Source organism: Petromyzon marinus, unplaced genomic scaffold, assembly GCF_048934315.1.
Source record: "Petromyzon marinus isolate PM22_M1 ecotype Great Lakes invasive population unplaced genomic scaffold, UKy_Petmar_22M1.pri1.0 PM_G_Scaffold_9, whole genome shotgun sequence".
Lineage (NCBI taxonomy): Eukaryota > Metazoa > Chordata > Hyperoartia > Petromyzontiformes > Petromyzontidae > Petromyzon > Petromyzon marinus.
This window is the reverse complement of record NW_027423046.1, coordinates 2,615,042-2,638,825: the sequence shown is the minus strand read 5'-3', so window position 1 is coordinate 2,638,825 and position 23,784 is coordinate 2,615,042. Positions and strand designations below refer to the sequence as shown.

At 44.6% G+C, this 23,784-nt stretch overlaps 1 protein-coding gene across 1 annotated transcript; it reads right to left on the bottom strand.

The window, feature by feature from the left end:
- Positions 1–9,938: 9,938 nt before the first annotated feature.
- LOC142921836 (uncharacterized) lies at positions 9,939–23,055 on the bottom strand. Its single transcript, XM_076063172.1, has 2 exons — positions 21,146–23,055; positions 9,939–10,006 (listed from the first exon to the last, which is right to left on the bottom strand). Exons 1-2 carry the CDS (start codon positions 23,043–23,045, stop codon positions 9,939–9,941), a joined length of 1,968 nt encoding a protein of 655 aa, XP_075919287.1. The 5' UTR covers positions 23,046–23,055.
- Positions 23,056–23,784: the final 729 nt, after the last annotated feature.

Genomic DNA, 23,784 nt, shown 5'->3' with positions numbered 1-23,784 from the left:
TTCACCTTCACTTCTTCGCTCTTCACCATCACTTATTCACATTTCACCATCACTTCTTCCCTCTTCACCATCACTTCTTCCCTCTTCACCATCACCTCTTCATGTTTCACCTCGATAACTTTAAAAGTGTCCAAGCTGGGATTTTCTTCCGGGTTCGTGTTTCATGAGGGATGGGCTCATGGTGGCACTTTCACTTTCACAAGCTGATTTCAGACTCCACTCCTTGTGGATCTTCCGATGCTTCTGTGTTCTCTGGTGTACTTGAAGATTTGATGAATGTGCAAACGCCTTCACGCACACACTGCACCTGAAGGGTTTCTCTCCTGTGTGTGTTCTCTGGTGTATTACAAGAGCAGATGACTGTGCAAACGCCTTTCCACACACACTGCACTTGAAGGGTTTCTCTCCCGTGTGTGTTCTCTGGTGTATTACAAGAGTACATGAATGTGCAAATGCCTTCCCACACACACTGCACTTGAAGGGTTTCTCTCCTGTGTGAGTTCTCTCGTGCCGTGTCAAATCTCCAGTACGATCTGTGCTGTATGCACACCAGTCGCATTGTTGACTTGTCCTACCGAGCTGCGCTGAGTGCATTTGCTCCATCAGACCAATTCTGCGGAGGAAGCGTCAGAGGAAGCGTCAGCTGCAGACAGAAAAAAAATAATATCCACACCATCTACACGTCAGTATCGAGGCACAGAGGAAAGCATATATACACAGTAACACGTGGTTTACACGTCTATACTTATTCATATATTCATGATGTAGTGGAAAAGTGTCCCAAATTCATCACACGGGCTGTTATGGCACACAATGAGAGGGCAAATGGTTATAAACATGCCTGGAAGCCCTCGTATCTTCAAAATGAATGTTCACCCAAAACTCTGAGCACACAATTTCGGCTGTCTGGCTACAAAAGGAATATTTATGAGAGCTAAATTCAGCTGACATAGCAAAGGGTGTTGAAAACAATGCTATTTGTGTTATACAGAAATGCATGAATTAATGTTCAATCGCAACTCAGATGTCCTTGAATGCTGGGATGAACAGTTCCGACTTCAGCTGCATGTGTGTGCTGTGTTCACCTCCTGTTTCCATTCTTATGAGTTCCAGAGGAAAACAAAAATAAACTATTGTTTTGATAGAACCTGCGTGTTCAATAGAGTTGATAGACTTCACTGCAAATACAAACTTGACACTGTCACACACTGGCGGTGGCGTGTCCAGAATCATGCCTGGCCACCTTCATCTGCTTGACATGAATGCTTCCTCACTACACCAAGTAATTAATCGAGGATCAACGAACATATCCGAGGCTAACTGGAGTTTGCGTGTCTCTCTTCGTGGTGAGATGTTAACTACCTCACCTGGTATACAGGAAGTCGTGGGTTCGATCCCGACCCTGACGCCTGCTGTATATTTGGAGTTTGCGCGTCTCTCCGTTTAGCGTCTTTGACCGATAGACATTGACACACGTATTGTTGTTTCTTTCGGTAAAGTTACGTAGATAGAAAATAACAATAACAGATAATACAATTACATTAAATAAAGACTACTTGTGTTGCGATCAAAACGACGTGAGTTTTTTTGCTTTATTTACATTTATTTTTATTGTTATTTTTATTTAATTTCTATCTACGTGACTTTACCGAAATAACTAAGAATATTAATTCCTGCAGTCACCAAAGTTTTAAGTCAAAACATTCACACGTTGACAAAGCCCCACCTTGTGTTGTTGTGGGCAGGTCGCTTCTGATAACAAGAGCGGTATAGCAGCTCAAGCGGGCTTGGCCTGGTGAAAAAAATAAAAACTGCGTGAATATTTACAATAAAACAAAGTTACAAATTGGCGAGCCGGGTGAAGACAAATTAAACTTAAGAGAGATAATTAAAGTAAACGCAATCAGGCGAGGGCAGGAGGCAAGGCCCCGCGTGGCTAGGCCCCGCGTTGTAAAGTTCCAACCTGGACATCGATTCCCATGCTCGCTGCTACTCAACTGACATCCCTACGAGAGAGAGCGAGGCTCTACCTCTGTAAACAACAACAACCACAACCACCACCACAACCACCACCACAACCGCGATGAGAATTTCTCACCTCGGATTTCAGTTCACGCGCGGAGCGGCAGATTTCTGTTACCTCGTGACGTCACGCGGCAGCATGATATGACGTCACCTGCGTGGTACAAGAACACTCCCCTCCCGCAACGAGCGGGTCTTATTTAAATAAATTATGTTAATGAGCCCGGTCCATACGTGGAGGGATGGGGCGTGGGTGCTGAAACCCGTCGCAATAAACTCGCGGCCTTCACGAACACATTATGTTAATGAGCCGCCAGTCACCGGGCGTAACTTTGCCCAAATAAGGATTGTACTTGAACAAATAACGGAAGTGACCCAGGCAGAGGTGACGTCACGCTCAAGGGCGCGGTAGACGGGGTGGGGGGGTGAATACCTTGGTGACATGACGTCACTAGCGAGGGACACCTCCCCCTGGCGTTTCACGCCGATGAGGTGATGCTGAGTAGTGACGTCACAGAGCGGGGTTGGAGTTTAAGTTGATTTAGATTCATTTTCCATTGTTCCCTCCCTTGAACTCAGCAACAACAACGTGGACATTGCATCCCACTGGGATTTTTTGCACAGTGTTGGTGGTGTACGGTGCTTTTTTCAGGAATATTTGCTGTTTTTTTTTATTAATGGATTTTCTGTTTGCAGAGTTACACAAAGTAGTCACTTTAAGATGTGTTTCTTGTTCGTGTTTGTTATGGTTGGACTTGATTCAAGAGCCGAATGGCTCACAGGGGTATACCAAAATAAATAAACTGAAACTATTGTGTACACACTGTGTGTATGTACACTGTGTGTGTGTACACTGTGTGTGTACACTGTGTGTACGTACACTGTGTGTACACTGTGTGTGTGTGTACACTGTGTGTATACACTGTGTGTGTACACTGTGTGTATACACTGTGTGTGTACAATGTGTGTGTACACTGTGTGTGTGTACACTGTGTGTACACTGTGTGTGTGTACACAAATGTGTGTACACTGTGTGTGTACACTGTGTGTGTGTGTACGTGTACACTGTGTATGTGTGTACACTGTGGGGGGCACAGTCATCTCAGTCGACCAATGGGCATCTTTTCATCAATTTATTATTTTCCAATTTTCTTGTTTTTTGTTATTTTCTATCTACGTGACTTTACCGAAAGAACCAAGAATGTGGTAGCACATTCTCTATTTATTGCAGAGGTTCAAGGTTAAAATCCGACAGGCACACCTGGCTACCCCAGTAACATTCACCACAATATGCGCAGTCTGCTAAACGGCAGATGTAAAACATAACGTCGCGTCATTCACAACGCACAGGTCATTGCACAGGTCATTGCATCATTGGAAACCTCATTTGCCAGTAACAAAATATAATTGTTTTTTTTACCCTTTTATCTGGCAACAAAACTGACACCTTTTTTTACAAGGAGTCATGTTTACATTGACCACAATACCTGCGGTCGGAACGCAAACACAAAACAACTCTGATAATGTACGTGGCACTGTCCTTGAAATTGATTGGTCCACACCCGAGACAGCTTTCTTTTTGGCGTCTTCTGGTCCAACACCAATGTGAGACGAGGCTCTAAAGAAAGCTGTCTTGGGTGTGGACCAATCAATTTCAAGGACAGTGCCACATACATTATCAGAGTTGTTGTTTTGTTTGCGTTCCGACCGCAGGTATTGTGGTCAATGTAAACATGACTACTTGTAAAAAAATAGGTGTCAGTTTTGTTGCCAGATAAAAGGGCAAAAAAACAATTATCAGGTCATTGCATGCTGGTGTCACGGTCAAAATTGTGGCAATTCCAAACATGATCCAGAAACTCCACAACGGAGACACGCACCCCCTGTACCAACGACGGAGGCGCAGGGACAGAAGCTCGATTACGTTGGAATCGATCTGCAGGCGGCCAGCAGCTCCGTGTCGCCTCATCTCGATCCCACAATCCCAACCAGGCGAAAGTCCGCATCGAACCGAACCCCCGGCAAGGCTGTCTACATAACGACGAGAGAAAATTCACACGAAATGTCCTTTTCAACGAAGTCTTCCGGATGTAAAATGAAATAAGCTTTTAATGAAGAAATAACAATAATCTAATTCAAAACACAACACAATTCAAAGATGTTTCATTTTAAAACTTCAAAACGGAGCACGAGGTGCTTGCGTGAATGCGTCCTTCGTGTGCAAATGTTGTGACTTTCCTGGCCGAAGGCCCTAAAATGCTTGGACCCTCATTGGTGTACAGCGTCTCAACAACAGCAGTGGGGTTTGCTTCAACCGATAGGTACGAACATCCAGACGTCAATCAGCAAGGAGCATTTTTAGTCCCAGTTAGACAAAATCTACGTCAACACGTAAGACAAAACTACAATTCGTGTTGTAGAGAATGTACCTCCTCCTATACGTGTAACTTTCAAGTGGTATGCCTTGCAACTGATGAATGATCCGAGCGTGCTCCCTATTTCAAAGACGATGAGTTGCTCCAGAGGCAGACGCTTCGTGAAACACAAAAGTACCCTTTGACCTGTATCACAAGAACAACGGGTCTCACCTGAATTCTCTGTACAGGTTACTTCCAAAACACACACACACTTTGTCCTAACATCACTTATTCAATGTTTGACCCTCAGACAAAATGTTACACGCACGCGCACAATCAGACAAGTATTCATTCTAAATCATTGACGGGCATATTAACATTGAATTACTGCAGCGAAATTGACTGCATCACGTTACATCGTATTAACAAGAAGCTATTTTAAAAATACGCACCGTCTGCTTAACCGTGTATGTACAACGTACTATTGTTGCGTCATTCAAAACGAGTAGGCCGTTGCATGCTGGCGTCTGGGTCAAAATGTAGCAAATTCTAAACATTACGCTACAAATAATAGATCACGGAGTTTAGATCGCAACACAAGCAATCGTCATCAGGTGGGACAACCACAGCAGCAAGAAGACAAAACTGCTGAAGTAGGCGCCTACTTCAGCGTCTTCTTCTTGCTGTGGTTGTCCCACCTGATGACGATTGCTTGTGCTGTGATCTAAACGCCGTGGTCTGTTATGTTTCTACCCACGTGGTGACTTTACCGAAATAACTAGAGAGTGTGGATTCCTGCAGTCACAAAAGCTTCGAATCAAGATTGCCTACAAACTACACAACTGAGATGACGCATCAATCATCCCCCCCTACTGACAGGCTCTTGTCCACATGCAGGCCGGTGCAGGGCCACCACCCTGTGCCACACAGGGGCAGCTGCTACTTGGGGATGCTCTTCGAGTGTTTCAGACAAGATACAAAACTCCGAGTTGCCGAGGCGATTAAGTAAGCACCATGTAAAAGCAATTATCATTAGAACATCGTGAATGCTTGGGAGCGTATTGGCTCTCGCTCCTGGTGAGAGATTGACCCAACCCACAGGTCCACAAAGACTGGCCGCTCTTACTCTGCAGGTTGAACCTAGGAGCTGAGTGTTCAACTTCACATTCTTGTCATTAAAGGCCTGTGACAAAGGTGCATCTATTGGAGCGACATCGTCTCTGGCTTACACATCTAAAGGGTCTCCACTTGACTTTGGATTGTCTCGGAGGAAGTCCACCCACACCTCCACTTCCACAAACTGCTGGGAGTTGCCTCACTCTGCCTCACAGTCAGAATTCTCCTTCCTGCGTCACGTTGCCTCGAATCGATGTGAAGGTCCCATTTTGGAGTTGAATCTTCATCTTCACATTTCACCATCACTTCTTCGCATTTCACCATCACCTCTTCCCTCTTCACCATCACCTCTTCATATTTCACCTCGATACCTTTAAAAGTGTCCACGCTGGGATTTTCTTCCGGTTCGTGTTTCATGAGGGATGGGCTCATGGTGGCACTTTGACTTTCACAAGCCGATTTCAGACTCCACTCCTTGCGGATCTTCTGATGCGTCTGTGTTCTCTGGTGTACTTGAAGATTTTATGAATGTGCAAACACCTTCTTGCAGAGTGCACATGAAGGGTTTCTCTCCCGTGTGTGTTCTCTGGTGTGTTACAAGAGGAGATGACCGTGCAAACGCCTTCCCACACACACTGCACTTGAAGGGTTTCTCTCCTGTGTGTGTTCTCTGGTGTACTTTAAGATGTGATGACTGTGCAAACGCCATCATACACAGAGTGCACCTGAAGGGTTTCTCTCCTGTATGTGTTCTCTGGTGTACTTGAAGATTTGATGACTGTGCAAACATCATCCCGCACAAAATGCACTTGAAGGGTTTCTCTCCCGTGTGTGTACTCTGGTGTCTTTGCAGATTTGATGAATGTGGAAATACCTTCACACACACACTGCACTTGAAGGGTTTCTCTCCCGTGTGTGTTCTCTGGTGTAGTTGAAGATGTGATGACTGTGCAAACGCCTTCCCGCACATTGTGCACTTGAAGGGTTTCTCTCCTGTGTGTGTTCTCTGGTGTTTTTTAAGAGTAGATGACTGTGAAAATAACTTCCCACACAAAGTGCACTTGAAGGGTTTCTCTCCCGTGTGAGTTCTCTTGTGCCGTGTGAAATCTCCAGTCCGATCCGTGCTGTATGCACACCGGTCACATTGTTGCCTTGTCCTACCGAGCTGCGCTGACTGCATTTGCTCCATCAGACCAATTTTGCAGAGGAAGCGTCAGAGGAAGCGTCAGCTGCAGACAGAAAAAAATAATATCCACACCATCTACACGACAGTATCGAGGCACAGAGGAATGCATATATATTGTCACATGTGACTTACACGTCTATACTTATTCATATATTCATGATGTAGTAAAAACGTTTCCCAAATTCATCACACAGGCTGTTATGGCACACAATGAGAGGGCAAATGGTTATAAACATGTCTGGAAGCCCTCGTATCTTCAAAATGAATGTTCACCCAAAACACCGAGCACACAATTTCGGCTGACTGGCTACAAAAGGAATATTTATGAGAGCTAAATTCAGCTGACATAGCAAAGGGTGTTGAAAACAATACTATTTGTGTTATGCAGAAATTCATAAATTAATGTTCAATCGCAACTTAGAGGTGTGAATCCAGGCTCACATGTCCTTAAATGCTGGGATGAACAGTTCCGACTTCAGCTGAATGTGTGTGCTGTGTTCACCTCCTGTTTCCATTCTTATAAAGAGTTCCAGAGGAAAACAAAAATAAAATATTGTTACGCTATAACCTCCGTGTTCAACAGAGTTAATAGACGTTACTGCAAACACAAACTGTACACTGCCACTGGGTAAACAGGCGGTGGCGTGTCTAGAATCACGCCTGGCCACCTTCATCTGCTTGGCATGAATGCTTCCTCACTCCACCAAGTAATTAATTGAGGATCAACGAACATAGCCGAGGCTAACTGGAGTTTGCGTGTCTCTCTCTGTGGTGAGATGTTAACTACCTCACCTGGTATACAGGAAGTCGTGGGTTCGATCCCGACCCTGACGCCTGCTGTATATGTTTGCGCGTATCTCCGTTTAGCGTCTTTGACCGATAGACATTGACACACGTATTCTTGTTTCTTTCAGTAAAGTTACGTAGATAGAAAATAACAATAACAGATAATACAATTACATTAAATAAATACCACTTGTGTTGCGATCAAAACGCGGGGGGTTTTTTTGCTTTATTTAATATTTTTTGTTTATTATGTTATTGTTATTTTATTTTCTATCTACGTGACTTTACCGAAAGAACCAAGAATATTAATTCCTGCAGTCACCAAAGTTTTAAGTCAAAACATTCACACACGTTGACAAAGCCTCACCTTGTGTTGTTGTGGGCAGGTCGCTTCTGATAACAAGAGCGGTATAGCAGCTCAAGCGGGCTTGGCCTGCTAACAAAAGAAAATAAAAACTGCGTGAATATTGACAATAAAACAAAGTTACAAAGTGGCGAGCCGGGTGAAGAAAAATTAAACTTAAGCGAGATTATTAAAGTAAACGCAATCAGGCGAGGGCAGGAGGCAAGGCCCCGCGTGGCTAGGCCCCGCGTTGTAAAGTTCCAACCTGGACATCGATTCCCATGCTCGCTGCTACTCAACTGACATCCCTACGAGAGAGAGCGAGGCTCTACCTTGGTAAACAACAACAACAACCACCACCACCACAACAACCACAATTGCAATGAGAATTTCTCACCTCGGATTTCAGTGCAGGAAGCGATAGCTTCCTGTTACCTCGTGACGTCACGCAGCAGCAGGTGACATGACGTCAAATCCGGGGTACGAGACACGCTCCTCCCACAATGAGCGGCTCCGTAGGTAAATAAATTAGAGAGTGAATAAATTATGTTAATGTAACTTGTCTCATATGTCGTGAGTGCTGAACCCGTCGCAATAAACTCGCGACGGCTTTAACGAATAAATTATGTTATCGAGTTGCCGTCACTGGGCGTAGCTTTGCCCAAATAAGGATTGCCACTGGACCGATATCGGCAGTGACCCAAGCGGAGGTGACGTCACGCTCAAGAGCGCGGTGGACGGGGGAGGGGTGAATACCTTGGTGACATGACGTCACTAGCGAGGTACACCTCCCCCTGGCGTTTCATGCCGATGAAGTAATGCTGAGAGTTGACGTCACAGAGCGGGATTGGAGTTTAAGTTGATTTAGATTCATTTTCATTGCTCCCTCCCTTGGGTGTGTGGGCTCAGCTGCAACAACGTGGACATTATTGTGTATACACTGTGTGTGTACACTGTGTGTGTGTATACACTGTGTGTGCACACTGTGTGTGTGTACACTGTGTGTGTATACACTGTGTGTGTGTACACTGTGTCTGTGTGTACACTGTGTGTACACTGTGTGTGTACACTGTGTGTGTGTGTACACTGTGTGTGTATACACTGTGTGTGTGTACACTGTGTGTGTGTGTACGCTGTGTCTGTGTGTACACTGTGTGTGTGTGCACTCTGTGTGTGTGTACACAGTGTGTGTAGTGGGGGGCACAGGTGGTGCATTCGCGAGTCATCTCAGTCAGTCGACCCATGGCATCTTTTCATCAATTTATTTTCAATTTATTATTTTAATTTGTTATTATTTTATTATTAAAATGTTTACTTATTATTTTTATCTTTTATTGTTCTATCTACGTGACTTTACCGAAAGAACCAGGAATATGGTAGCGCATTCTCTATTTATTGCAGAGGTTCAAGGTTCAAATCCGACAGGGATATCTGGCTACCCCAGTAACATTCACCACAACATGCGCAGTCTGCTTAACAGCGGATGTCAAACAAGCCACTGTCACTCACAACGCACATTGCATGTTGGTGTCACGGTCAAAATTGTGGCAATTCCAGTAACACTATCCAGAAACTCCACAGGGAGATGACGCGTCAATGATCGCCCCCTACCGACACTCATGTCCACGTGCAGGCCGGTGCAGGGCCACCTTGTGCCACACAGGGGCAGCTGCCACTAGGGGGCGACCTTCGATTGTTTGAGATGAGGTTCGATACGAAACACCGAGTTGCTGAGGCAATTAGGCAAGCGACTTATGAGTGCAAATATGTTGTTTATAACGTAGTGAATGCTTGGGAGCTTAATTGTCTCTCGCTCCTGCTCACAGATATACCCAGTCCACAGCTCCACAGATACCAGCCGCTCCTCCTGGGCAGGTTCGGTTACGTACGGTGCGAAATAAGTTCCAGATACACACAGAGACTCACACAGATACACACACAGAGACTCACACAGATACACACACAGAGACTCACAGATACACACACAGAGACTCACACAGATACACACACAGAGACTCACACAGATACACACACACAGAGACTCACACAGAGACCCATAGATTATCACGGTTGGCTACGTACGGCGCGAAATAAATTACAGATAAACACTCCTTTGAGCAAGTTTGAGTCACGGGCCGTGCAAGTTGACCGGGCGCATGTTGCTACTGGCAGTTGTTGAAGACGGTTGGATAGACGCTGATAGAGAGACACACACACAGACAAGACAGGCGGACAGACACAGGTAAGAGGAACACAGAGACGACAGAGAGACACAGGCAGAGAGAAACACAGAGGCAAACAGATGACACAGACGGACAGAGACAGAGAGATGTTGAATCGAACACACTGAACTCGCTCCATTGAAAGAGATTCCTCGATCTTCGCAATGCCCGGAAGTCGTTCTTATTTTATTGATTTAATTGCGTGTGGTGTGTACGTGCAAGCAATGTGGGATATCGATGTACACAGATATGAACAAGATCAGCAGACAAGACGTCTTTAATTTAGTCGGTCTCTCCACTAAACAAAGGAATGTTGAACACGAAATATAAATCCCACGGCCTTCGTGCGAGTCCATAATTACTGCAGCATTGATTCAGTGCAAGCCAACTGTGGACCGGTTTTGGTGGACACTGTGTGTGTACACTATGTGTGTATGTATACACAATGTGTGTGTACACTATGTGTGTGTGTACACTGTGTGTGTGTATACACTGTGTGTGTACACTGTGTGTGTGTACACTGTGTGTGCAAGCCAACTGTGGACTTGTTTTGGTGGACAATGTATCAACAGCAGTGGGGCTTGCTTCAAGCCATGGTTGTGAACATCCAGACGTTAATCAGCAAGGAGCATTTCTAGTCCAAGTTCGACAAAATCTACGTCAACACGTAAGACAAAATTATAATTCGTGTTGTAGAGAATGTATCTCCTCTACGTGTAACTTTAAGGTGGTATGCCTTGTAACTGATGACTGATCCGAGTGTGCTTCCTATTTCAAAGACAATGAGTTGCTCCAGATGCTTCCTGAAACACAAAAGTACCCTTTGACCTGTATCACAAGAACAACGGGTCTCACCTGAGTTATCTGTACAGGTTACTTCCAAAAACACACGCACTTTGTCCTAACATCACTTATTCAATGTTTGACCATTATAAAAAATAAAGTGATGCATGTACACACAAAATCAGACAAGTGTTCATTCTAAATTTCGATTTAAAGCTTCCGTGACTGCAAGGATTCATCTTAAGTCACGTAGAATGAGAATAAATTAATAAATTAATAAAATAACACAATAAAGCAATTTATATGACCAGTCTATTTATATGACCAGTCACAAGCTAATCACTCAGCTATTTCAATGCTAAATTCTCCTGTTTTATATGTAAACCCCTTTGTCAAGGTGCCTCACTTCTCTAAACCAGCTTAAAAGACGCTACGAATCTTAACAACGTTCATTGTAGCTCTGTCGTCCCGACAGGTTTGTTCCTTTCACCTGAAGGCCACTTGTGTTGTGGCCGAAACGTCGTGAGAATTTGATTGTTATTTTATTTTATTAATTTATTCTTTTATTCTCATTCTACGTGGTGACTTTACCGAAAGAACCAAAGAAGATGTTCATTCTAAATTATTGACAGGAATTTTAACAAAAAATAATTACTGCAGTGAAATCTACTGCATCAGATAACATCTGATTAAAAAGCTATTTTAAAAAATATGCACCGTCTGCTTAACAGTGGATGTAAAACATACTATTGTGTCATTCAAAACGAGTAAGCCATTGCATGCTGGCGAATTCTAAACATTAGCGACAAATTACACAACTGAGATGAAACATCAATCATCGCCCCCTACTGACAGCCTCTTGTTCACATACTCTTTGATTCTTTCAGTAAAGTCACGTAGGTAGAAAAAATAATAATATATCACGACGTTTCGATCGTAACACAAGCGGTCATCCTCAGGCGAAAAACAAAATAAATGAAGGCCGGTGCAGGGCCACCACCCTGTGCCACACAGGGGCAGCTGCTACTTGGGGATGCTCTTCGAGTGTTTCAGACAAGATACAAAACTCCGAGTTGCCGAGGCGATTAAAGTAAATGCACTGAGTAAATGCAATTATAACATAGTGAATGCTTGGAGGCTTCTTGGCTCTCGCTCCTGGTCAGAGATCTGTCCAATCCACAGGTCCACAAAGACTGGCCGCTCGCTCTTACTCTGCAGGTTGAACCTAGGAATTGAGTGTTCAACTTCGCATTCCTGTCATTAAAGGCCTGTGACAAAGGTACATCTATTGTAGCGACATCGTCTCTGGCTTACACATCTACCGGGTCTCCACTTGACTTTGTATTGTCTAGGAGCAAGTCCACCCACACCTCCAGTTCCACAAACTGCTAGGAGTTGCCTCGCTCTGCCTCACAGTCAGAATTCTCCTCCTGCTTCACGTTGTGAAGGTCCCATTTTGGAGTTGAATCTTCATCTTCATATTTTACCTTCACCTCTTCGCATTTCACCATCACTTCTTCATATTTCACCATCACCTCTTCATATTTCACCTCGATACCTTTAAAAGTGTCCAAGCTGGGATTTTCTTCCGGTTCGTGTTTCATGAGGGATGGGCTCATTGCGGCACTTTGACTTTCACAAGCTGATTTCAGACTCCACTCCTTGTGGATTTTCTGATGCTTCTGTGTTCTCTGGTGTACTTGAAGATTTGATGAATCTGCAAACGGCTTCCCACACAGAGTACACTTGAAGGGTTTCTCTCCTGTGTGTGTTCTCTGGTGTTTTACAAGAGCAGATGACTGTGCAAACGCCTTCACGCACACACTGCACTTGAAGGGTTTCTCTCCCGTGTGTGTTCTCTGGTGTTCTACAAGAGTAGATGAATGTGGAAACGCCTTCCCACACACACTGCACTTGAAGGGTTTCTCTCCCGTGTGTGTTCTCTGGTGTATTACAAGAGTAGATGAACGTGCAAACGCCTTCCCACACACAGTGCACTTGAAGGGTTTCTCTCCCGTGTGTGTTCTCTGGTGTGTTTTAAGAGAAAATGACCGTGCAAATGCCTTGTTACACACACTGCACTTGAAGAGTTTCTCTCCTGTGTGTGTTCTCTGGTGCTGTGTCAAATTTCCAGTCCGATACGTGATGTATGCACGCTGGTCGCATTGTTGACTTGTCGTACCGAGCTGCGCTGACTGCCTTTGCTCCATCAGACCAATTCTGCAGAGGAAGCGTCAGAGGAAGCGTCAGCTGCAGACAGAAAAAAATATCCACACCATCTACACGTCAGTATCGATGCACAGAGGAAAGCAAATATACACAGTAACACGTGACTTACACGTCTATACTTATTCATATATTCATGATGTAGTGGAAAAGTTTCCCAAATTCATCACAGGGCTGTTATGGCACACAATGAGAGGGCAAATGGTCATAAACATGCCAGGAAGCCCTCGTATCTTCAAAATGAATGTTCACCCAAAACTCCGAGCACACAATTTCGGCTGTCTGGCTACAAAAGGAATATTTATGAGAGCTAAATTCAGCTGACATAGCAAAGGGTGTTGAAAACAATACTATTTGTGTTAGGCAGAAATGCATAAATTAATGTTCAATCGCAACTTAGAGGTGTGAATCCAGGCTCAGATGTCCTTAAATGCTGGGATGAACAGTTCCGACTTCAGCTGAATGTGTGTGCTGTGTTCACCTCCTGTTTCCATTCTTACAAAGAGTTCCAGAGTAAAACAAAAGTAAACCACTGTTATGATATAACCTCCGTGTTAAACAGAGTTAATAGACTTTACTGCAAACACAAACTGTACACTGTCACTGGGTAAACAGGCGGTGGCGTGTCTAGAATCACGCCTGGCCACCTTCATCTGCTTGGCATGAATGCTTCCTCACTCCACCAAGTAATTGAGGATCAACGAACATAGCCGAGGCTAACTTGAGTTTGCGTGTCTCTCTCCGTGGTGAGATGTTAACTACCTCACCTGGTATACAGGAAGTCGTGGGTTCGATCCCGACGCTGACGCCTGCTGTATATTTGGAGTTTGCGCGTCACTCCGTTTAGCGTCTTTGACCGACAGACATTGACACACGTATTCTTGGTTCTTTCTGTAAAGTAACGTAGACAGAAAATAACATTAACAGATAATACAATTACATTAAATAAAGACCACTTGTGTTGCAATCAAAACGTGGGTTTTTTTGCTTTATTTACTATTTTTATGTTTATTATGTTATTTCTATTTTATTTTCTATCTACGTAACTTTACCGAAAGAACCAAGAATATTAATTCCTGCAGTCACCAAAGTTTTAAGTCAAAACATTCACACACGTTGACAAAGCCTCACCTTGTGTTGTTGTGGGCAGGTCGCTTCTGATAACAAGAGCGGTATAGCAGCTCAAGCGGGCTTGGCCTGCTAACAAAAGAAAATAAAAACTGCGTGAATATTGACAATAAAACAAAGTTACAAAGTGGCGAGCCGGGTGAAGACAAATTAAACTTAAGCGAGATAATTAAAGTAAACGCAATCAGGTGAGGGCAGGAGGCAAGGCCCCGCGTGGCTAGGCCCCGCGTTGTAAAGTTCCAACCTGGACATCGATTCCCATGCTCGCTGCTACTCAACTGACATCCCTACGAGAGAGAGAGCGAGGCTCTACCTTGGCAAACAACAACAACCACCACCACAACCACCACCACAACAACCACAATCGCAATGAGAATTTCTCACCTCGGATTTCAGTGCAGGAAGCGATAGCTTCCTGTTACCTCGTGACGTCACGCAGCAGCAGGTGACATGACATCACTTCCGGAGTACGAGACACGCTCCTCCCACAATGAGCGGCTCCGTAACTAAATAAATTAGAGAATAAATAAATTATGTTAATGTAACTCGTCCCATATGTCGTGGGCAATGAACTCGTCGCAATAAACTCGCGGCTTTAACGATACATTATGTTAATGAGCCGCCAGTCACTGGGCGTAGCTTTGCCCAAATAAGGATTGGCACTGGAACGCAATCGGCAGTGACCCAAGCGGAGGTGACGTCACGCTCAAGAGCGCGGTGGAATACCTTGGTGACATGACGTCACTAGCGAGGTACACCTCCCCCTGGCGTTTCACGCCGATGAAGTAATGCTGAGTGGTGACGTCACAGAGCGGGATTGGAGTTTAAGTTGATTTAGATTCATTTTCCATTGCTTCCTCCCTTGGGTGCGTGGGCTCAGCTACAACAACGTGGACATTATTGTGTATACACTGTGTGTGTGTGTACACTGTGTGTGTGTGTACACGGTGTGTGTGTACACTGTGTGTGTACACTATGTGTATACACTGTGTGTGTGTACACTGTGTGTACACAATGTGTGTGTGTACACTGTGTCTGTGTGTGTACGCTGTGTGTGTGTGTACAATGTGTGTGCACACTATGTGTATACACTGTGCATGTGTGTACACTGTGTGAGTGTGTACACTGTGTGTGTGTGCACTGTGTGTGTGTACACAATGTGTGTGTGTACACTGTGTGTGTACACTATGTGTATACACTGTGTCACTGTCACTGTGTGTCGCTGTGTCACTGTGTGTGTGTGCACTGTGTGTATACACCTTGTGTGTGTGTACACTGTGTGTATACACATAGTGTATACACACTGTGTCACTGTGTGTCACTGTGTGTGTGTGTACACTGTGTGTGTGTATATATACACTGTGTATACCCCGTGTCCACTGTTTGTACACTGTACACTATGTGTACACTGTGTGTGTACACTGTGTGTGTACATTGTGTGTGTACACTGTGTCTACACTGTATGTGTGTACACTGTGTGTGTGTACACTGTGTGTGTACAGTGTGTATGTACACTGTGTGTGTATATTGTGTGTGTGCACACTGTGTGTACACTGTGTGTACACTGTGTGTGTGCACACTGTGTGTGTGTACACTATGTGTATACACTGTGTGTGTACACTGTGTGTGTACACTGTGTATAAACTGCGTGTATACAGTGTGTGTGTACATTGTGTGTACACTGTGTCGCTGTGTGTCACTGTGTGTGTCACTATGTGTGCACACTGTGTGTTACTGTGTGTCACTGTGTGTGTGTACACTGTGTGTATACACTGTATGTACACTTGTGTGTGTGTACACTATGTGTACACTGTGTGTGTGTCACTGTGTGTCGCTGTGTGTCACTGTGTCACTGTGTGTCACTGTGCCTGGCACAAGCGTCGTGGTGACGTCACCGCCACTTAGTGGCGAATGACGGTTGTTGTTGTCACTGTGTATACTATGTGTGTCACTGTGTGTGTGTCAGTGTGTGTACACTGTGTGTGTACACTATGTGTATACACTGTGTCACTGTGTGTCGCTGTGTCACTGTGTGTGTGTACACTGTGTGTGTATATATAGTGTGTGTACACCGTGTGTGTACACTGTGTGTATATATACACTGTGTGTGTACCCTGTGTGTGTGTACACTGTGTGTATATACTGTATGTACACTGTGTGTACACTGTGTACTGTTTGTGTACACTGTGTATACACTGTGTACAGTGTGTATAAACCGTGTGTGTACACTATGTGTGTACAATGTGTGTGTACACTGTGTATATACACTGTGTGTGTACACTGTGTGTATACTGTGTGTGTACACTGTGTGTACACTGTGTGTACACAATGTGTGTACACTGTGTGTACACTGTGTAGTGTGTACACTGTGTGTACAGTGTGTGTACATTGTGTGTACACTGTGTGTGTACACTGTTTGTGTCTGCATTGAACCGAACCCCCGGCAAGGCCATCTACTTAACGACGAGAAAAAAATCACACGAAATGTCCTTTTCAATGAAGTCTTCCAGATGTAAATTGATACAAGCTTTTAATGAGGAAATAAAATCATCTCATTCAAAACACAACACAATTCAAAGATGTTTCCTTTTAAAACTTCAAAACGGAGCATGGGGTACTTGCGTGAATGCGTCCTTCGTGTGCAAATGTTGTGACTTTCCTGGCCTGAAGGCCGTCACTGTGTTGGACCCTTATTGGTGCACAGCATCTCAACAACAGCAGTGGGGTTTGCTTCAACCGATGGTTACGAACATCCAGACGTGAATCAGCAAGGAGCATTTCTAGTCCCAGTTAGACAAAATCTACGTCAACACGTAAGACAAAACTACAATTCGTGTTGTAGAGAATGTACCTCCTCCTATACGTGTAACTTTCAAGTGGTATGCCTTGTAACTGATGAATGATCTAAGCGTGCTCCCTATGTCAAAGACAATGAGTTGCTCCAGATGCTTCGTGAAACACAAAAGTACCCTTTCACCTGTATCACAAGAACAACGGGTCTCACCTGAGTTCTCTGTACAGGTTACTTCCAAACAGACACACTTTGTCCTAACATCACTTATTCAATGTTTGACCCTTATAGATCAAATGTTACAAGTATGCACAAAACCAGACAAGTATACATTCTAAATTATTGACAGGCATATTAACAAAATTGGATTACTGCAGTGAAATATACTGCATCACGTTACATCGTATTAACAAGCTTTTTAAAAAAGTTGCAGTCTGCTTCACCGTGTATGTAAAACATACTATTGTGTCATTCAAAACGAGTAGGCCATTGCATGCTGGCATCTGAGTGAAAATGTAGCAAATTCTAAACATTACCTACAAACTACACAACTGAGATGACACATCAATCATCGCCTCCTACTGACAGGCTCTTGTCCACATGCAGGCTGGTGCAGGGCCACCATCTTGTGCCACACAGGGGCAGCTGCTACTTGGGGATGCTCTTTGAGTGTTTCAGGCGAGTTACGACACAAAACTCCAAGTTGCTGAGGCGATTAAGCAAGCACCGTGTAAAAGCAATTATTATAACATAGTGAATGCTTGGGAGCTTATTGGCTCTTGCTCCTGGTTAGAGATCTACCCAACCCACGGGCCCACAAAGTGTTCAACTTCACATTCTTGTGATTAAAGGCCTGTGACAAAGGTGCATCTATTGTAGTGACACCGTCTCTGGCTTACACATCTACCGGGTCTCCACCTGACTTTGGATTGTCTCGGAGGAAGTCCACTCAAATCTACACTTCCACAAACTGCTGGGAGTTGCCTCGCTCTGCCTCACAGTCAGAATTCTCCTCCTGCTTCACGTTGCCTCCATCGATGTGAAGGTCCCATTTTGGAGTTGAATCTTCATCTTCACATTTCACCTTCACTTCTTCCCTCTTCACCATCACTTCTTCCCTCTTCACCATCACCTCTTCATATTTCACCTCGATACCTTTAAAAGTGTCCAAGCTGGGATTTTCGTCCGGTTCTTGTTTCATAAGGGATGGGCTTATTGTGGCACTTTGACTTTCACAAGCTGATTTCAGATTCCACTCCTTGCAGATCTTCTGATGCTTCCGTGTTCTCTGGTGTACTTGAAGATTTTATGAATGTGCAAATGCCTTCCCGCAGAGTGCACCTGAAGGGTTTCTCTCCCGTGTGTGTTCTCTGGTGTACTTTAAGATGTGATGACTGTGCAAACATCATCCCACACAGAGTGTACCTCAAGGGTTTCTCTCCTGTGTCTTTTCTGGTGTACTTGAAGATTTGATTAATGTGCAAATGCCTTCCCGCACACACTGCACTTGAAGGGTTTCTCTCCCGTGTGTTCTCTGGTGTTTTTTAAGAGCAGATGACCGTGAAAATGTCTTCCCACAAACACTGCACTTGAAGGGTTTCTCTCCCGTGTGTGTTCTCTGGTGATTTTTAAGAATAGATGAATCTGAAAATGTCTTCCCACACACACTGCACCTGAAGGGTTTCTCTCCCGTGTGTGTTCTCTGGTGTTTTTTAAGAGCAGATGAATCAGAAAATGTCTTCCCACACACACTGCACAAGAAGGGTTTCTCTCCCGTGTGTGTTCTCTGGTGTTTTAAGAGCAGATGACCGTGAAAATGTCTTCCCACAAACACTGCACTTGAAGGGTTTCTCTCCCGTGTGTGTTCTCTGGTGTTTTTTAAGAGTAGATGAATCTGAAAATGTCTTCCCACACACACTGCACCTGGAGGGTTTCTCTCCCGTGTGTGTTCTCTGGTGTTTTTTAAGAGCAGATGAATCAGAAAATGTTTTCCCACACACACTGCACTTGAAGGGGTTCTCTCCCGTGTGTGTTCTCTGGTGTCTTTTAAGAGTAGATGAATCAGAAAATGTCTTCACACACACTGCACTTGAAGGGTTTCTCTCCCGTGTGTGTTCTCTGGTGTGTTTTAAGAGCAGATGACCATGAAAATGTCTTCCCACACACACTGCACCTGAAGGGTTTCTCTCCCGTGTGTGTTCTCTGGTGTTTTTTAAGATTAGATGAATATGAAAATGTCCTCCCACACACACTGCACTTGAAGGGTTTCTCTCCCGTGTGTGTTCTCTGGTGTTTTTTAAGAGTAGATGAATCTGAAAATGCCGTCCCACACACACTGCACTTGAAGGGTTTCTCTCCCGTGTGTGTTCTCTGGTGTGTTTTAAGAGCAAACGAATCTGAAAATGCCTTCCCACACACACTGCACTTGAAGGGTTTCTCTCCCGTGTGTGTTCTCTGGTGTTTTTTAAGAGTAGATGAATCTGAAAATGCCGTCCCACAAACACTGCACTTGAAGGGTTTCTCTCCCGTATGTTCTCTGGTGATTTTTAAGAATAGATGAATCTGAAAATGTCTTCCCACACACACTGCACCTGAAGGGTTTCTCTCCCGTGTGTGTTCTCTGGTGTTTTTTAAGAGCAGATGAATCAGAAAATGTCTTCCCACACACACTGCACAAGAAGGGTTTCTCTCCCGTGTGTGTTCTCTGGTGTGTTTTAAGAGCAGATGACCGTGAAAATGTCTTCCCACAAACACTGCACTTGAAGGGTTTCTCTCCCGTGTGTGTTCTCTGGTGTTTTTTAAGAGTAGATGAATCTGAAAATGTCTTCCCACACACACTGCACCTGGAGGGTTTCTCTCCCGTGTGTGTTCTCTGGTGTTTTTTAAGAGCAGATGAATCAGAAAATGTTTTCCCACACACACTGCACTTGAAGGGGTTCTCTCCCGTGTGTGTTCTCTGGTGTCTTTTAAGAGTAGATGAATCAGAAAATGTCTTCACACACACTGCACTTGAAGGGTTTCTCTCCCGTGTGTGTTCTCTGGTGTGTTTTAAGAGCAGATGACCATGAAAATGTCTTCCCACACACACTGCACCTGAAGGGTTTCTCTCCCGTGTGTGTTCTCTGGTGTTTTTTAAGATTAGATGAATATGAAAATGTCCTCCCACACACACTGCACTTGAAGGGTTTCTCTCCCGTGTGTGTTCTCTGGTGTTTTTTAAGAGTAGATGAATCTGAAAATGCCGTCCCACACACACTGCACTTGAAGGGTTTCTCTCCTGTGTGTGTTCTCTGGTGTGTTTTAAGAGCAAACGAATCTGAAAATGCCTTCCCACACACACTGCACTTGAAGGGTTTCTCTCCCGTGTGTGTTCTCTGGTGTTTTTTAAGAGTAGATGAATCTGAAAATGCCGTCCCACAAACACTGCACTTAAAGGGTTTCTCTCCCGTGTGTGTTCTCTGGTGTTTTAAATTTTAAGAGTAGATGAATCTGAAAATGTCTTCCCACACACACTGCACCTGGAGGGTTTCTCTCCCGTGTGTGTTCTCTGGTGTTTTTTAAGAGCAGATGAATCAGAAAATGTTTTCCCACACACACTGCACAAGAAGGGTTTCTCTCCCGTGTGTGTTCTCTGGTGTGTTTTAAGAGCAGATGACCGTGAAAATGCCTTCACACACACACTGCACTTGAAGGGTTTCTCTCCCGTGTGTGTTCTCTGGTGTGCTTTAAGAGCAAATGAATCTGAAAATGTCTTCACACACACACTGCACTTGAAGGGTTTCTCTTCCGTGTGTGTTCTCTGGTGTGTTTTAAGAGCAGATGACCATGAAAATGTCTTCCCACACACACTGCACCTGAAGGGTTTCTCTCCCGTGTGTGTTCTCTGGTGTTTTTTAAGATTAGATGAATATGAAAATGTCCTCCCACACACACTGCACTTGAAGGGTTTCTCTCCCGTGTGTGTTCTCTGGTGTTTTTTAAGAGTAGATGAATCTGAAAATGTCTTCCCACACACACTGCACTTGAAGGGTTTCTCTCCCGTGTGTGTTCTCTGGTGTTTTTTAAGAGTAGATGAATCTGAAAATGCCGTCCCACACGCAGTGCACTTGAAGGGTTTCTCTCCCGTGTGTGTTCTCTGGTGTGTTTTAAGAGCAAACGAATCTGAAAATGCCTTCCCACACACACTGCACTTGAAGGGTTTCTCTCCCGTGTGTGTTCTCTGGTGTTTTTTAAGAGTAGATGAATCTGAAAATGCCGTCCCACACACACTGCACTTGAAGGGTTTCTCTCCCGTGTGTGTTCTCTGGTGTTTTTTAAGAGCAGATGAATCAGAAAATGTCTTCCCACACACACTGCACTTGAAGGGTTTCTCTCCCGTGTGTGTTCTCTGGTGTTTTTTAAGAGCAGATGAATCAGAAAATGTCTTCCCACACACACTGCACTTGAAGGGTTTCTCTCCCGTGTGTGTTCTCTGGTGAATTTTAAGAGCAGATGACTGTGAAAATGCCTTCCCACACACAGTGCACTTGAAGGGTTTCTCTCCCGTGTGTGTTCTCTGGTGTTTTTTAAGAGTCGATGAATCTGAAAATGCCTTCCCACACACAGTGCACTTGAAGGGTTTCTCTTCCGTGTGTGTTCTCTGGTGTGTTTTAAGAGCAGATGACCATGAAAATGTCTTCCCACACACACTGCACCTGAAGGGTTTCTCTCCCGTGTGTGTTCTCTGGTGTTTTTTAAGATTAGATGAATATGAAAATGTCCTCCCACACACACTGCACTTGAAGGGTTTCTCTCCCGTGTGTGTTCTCTGGTGTTTTTTAAGAGTAGATGAATCTGAAAATGTCTTCCCACACACACTGCACTTGAAGGGTTTCTCTCCCGTGTGTGTTCTCTGGTGTTTTTTAAGAGTAGATGAATCTGAAAATGCCGTCCCACACGCAGTGCACTTGAAGGGTTTCTCTCCCGTGTGTGTTCTCTGGTGTGTTTTAAGAGCAAACGAATCTGAAAATGCCTTCCCACACACACTGCACTTGAAGGGTTTCTCTCCCGTGTGTGTTCTCTGGTGTTTTTTAAGAGTAGATGAATCTGAAAATGCCGTCCCACACACACTGCACTTGAAGGGTTTCTCTCCCGTGTGTGTTCTCTGGTGTGTTTTAAGAGCAAACGAATCTGAAAATGCCTTCCCACACACACTGCACTTGAAGGGTTTCTCTCCCGTGTGTGTTCTCTGGTGTTTTTTAAGAGTAGATGAATCTGAAAATGCCGTCCCACACACACTGCACTTGAAGGGTTTCTCTCCCGTGTGTGTTCTCTGGTGTGTTTTAAGAGCAAATGAATCTGAAAATGCCTTCCCACACACACTGCACTTGAAGGGTTTCTCTCCTGTGTGTGTTCTCTGGTGTATTTTAAGAGCAGATGAATCAGAAAATGTCTTCCCACACACACTGCACAAGAAGGGTTTCTCTTCCGTGTGTGTTCTCTGGTGTGTTTTAAGAGCAGATGACCGTGAAAATGTCTTCCCACAAACACTGCACTTGAAGGGTTTCTCTCCCGTGTGTGTTCTCTGGTGTTTTTTAAGAGTAGATGAATCTGAAAATGTCTTCCCACACACACTGCACTTGAAGGGTTTCTCTCCCGTGTGTGTTCTCTGGTGTTTTTTAAGAGCAGATGAATCAGAAAATGTCTTCCCACACACACTGCACTTGAAGGGTTTCTCTCCCGTGTGTGTTCTCTGGTGAATTTTAAGAGCAGATGACTGTGAAAATGCCTTCCCACACACAGTGCACTTGAAGGGTTTCTCTCCCGTGTGTGTTCTCTGGTGTTTTTTAAGAGTCGATGAATCTGAAAATGCCTTCCCACACACAGTGCACTTGAAGGGTTTCTCTCCCGTGTGTGTTCTCTGGTGTTTTGTAAGAGTCGATGAATCTGAAAATGCCTTGTCACACACAGTGCACTTGAAGGGTTTCTCTCCTGTGTGAGTTCTCTGGTGCTGTGTCAAATTTCCAGTCCGATCCGTGCCGTATGCACGCTGGTCGCATTGTTGACTTGTCGTACCGAGTTGCTGTGCTGAGTGCATTTGCTCCATCAGACCAGCGTCAGCTGCAGACAGAAAATAAGAATATCCACACCATCTACACGTCAGTATCGAGCCATGGAGGAATTAATATATACAGTCACACGTGACTTACACGTCTATATTCATTCATGTATTCATGACTAGCTGTACTACCCGGCTTCGCCCGGGACTTGGATCCACCACGTCCGGCCGCCTTTGTCTCCCCAGTGGCGATGTTCACACCACCACAGCAGTTACTCGTTTGAGGCTGAGTCGACCTAGGGGAGGCCCAGAAGCGGTTCAAATAATCATTACCGGTGGTGGCCGTGAGCGGGAATCGAACTCGGGTCGCCGGGTTCGTTGCGCAGCGTAGCGTTAACCGCTACACTACAATGAGTTACTCTTCCACACACACACGCACAGATACACAGACACACAGACACACACACACAGACACACATACACACAGATACAGACACACACAGATACACACACAGACACACACAGACAGATACACACAGACACACACACACACAGACACACACACATACACACACATACACACACACACAGACACACAAACACACAGACAATGCTAACCGCTACACTACAATGCGTTCCTCTTCCACATGCGAGGGTCACGTGACAGATTTGACGTCACAGCTCACTTGCCGTGCAAAAAATCTATACATTATTGAGCTCCCCCCCCCCCAACAAAAACACAAAAGTGTATTTGTATAATGTCTGCACGGTGTACAGTCTGTAAAGT

Excerpts from the sequence above, each read along its gene's own strand:
- LOC142921836 (XM_076063172.1), bottom strand. The coding sequence starts at position 23,045 with ATGGAGCAAATGCACTCAGCACAGCAACTCGGTACGACAAGTCAACAA. Across the intron at positions 10,007-21,145 it reads AGAGAAACCCTTCAAGTGCA|CGTCTATCCAACCGTCTTCA; the intron begins GTGTGTGTGGGA and ends TCTCTCTATCAG.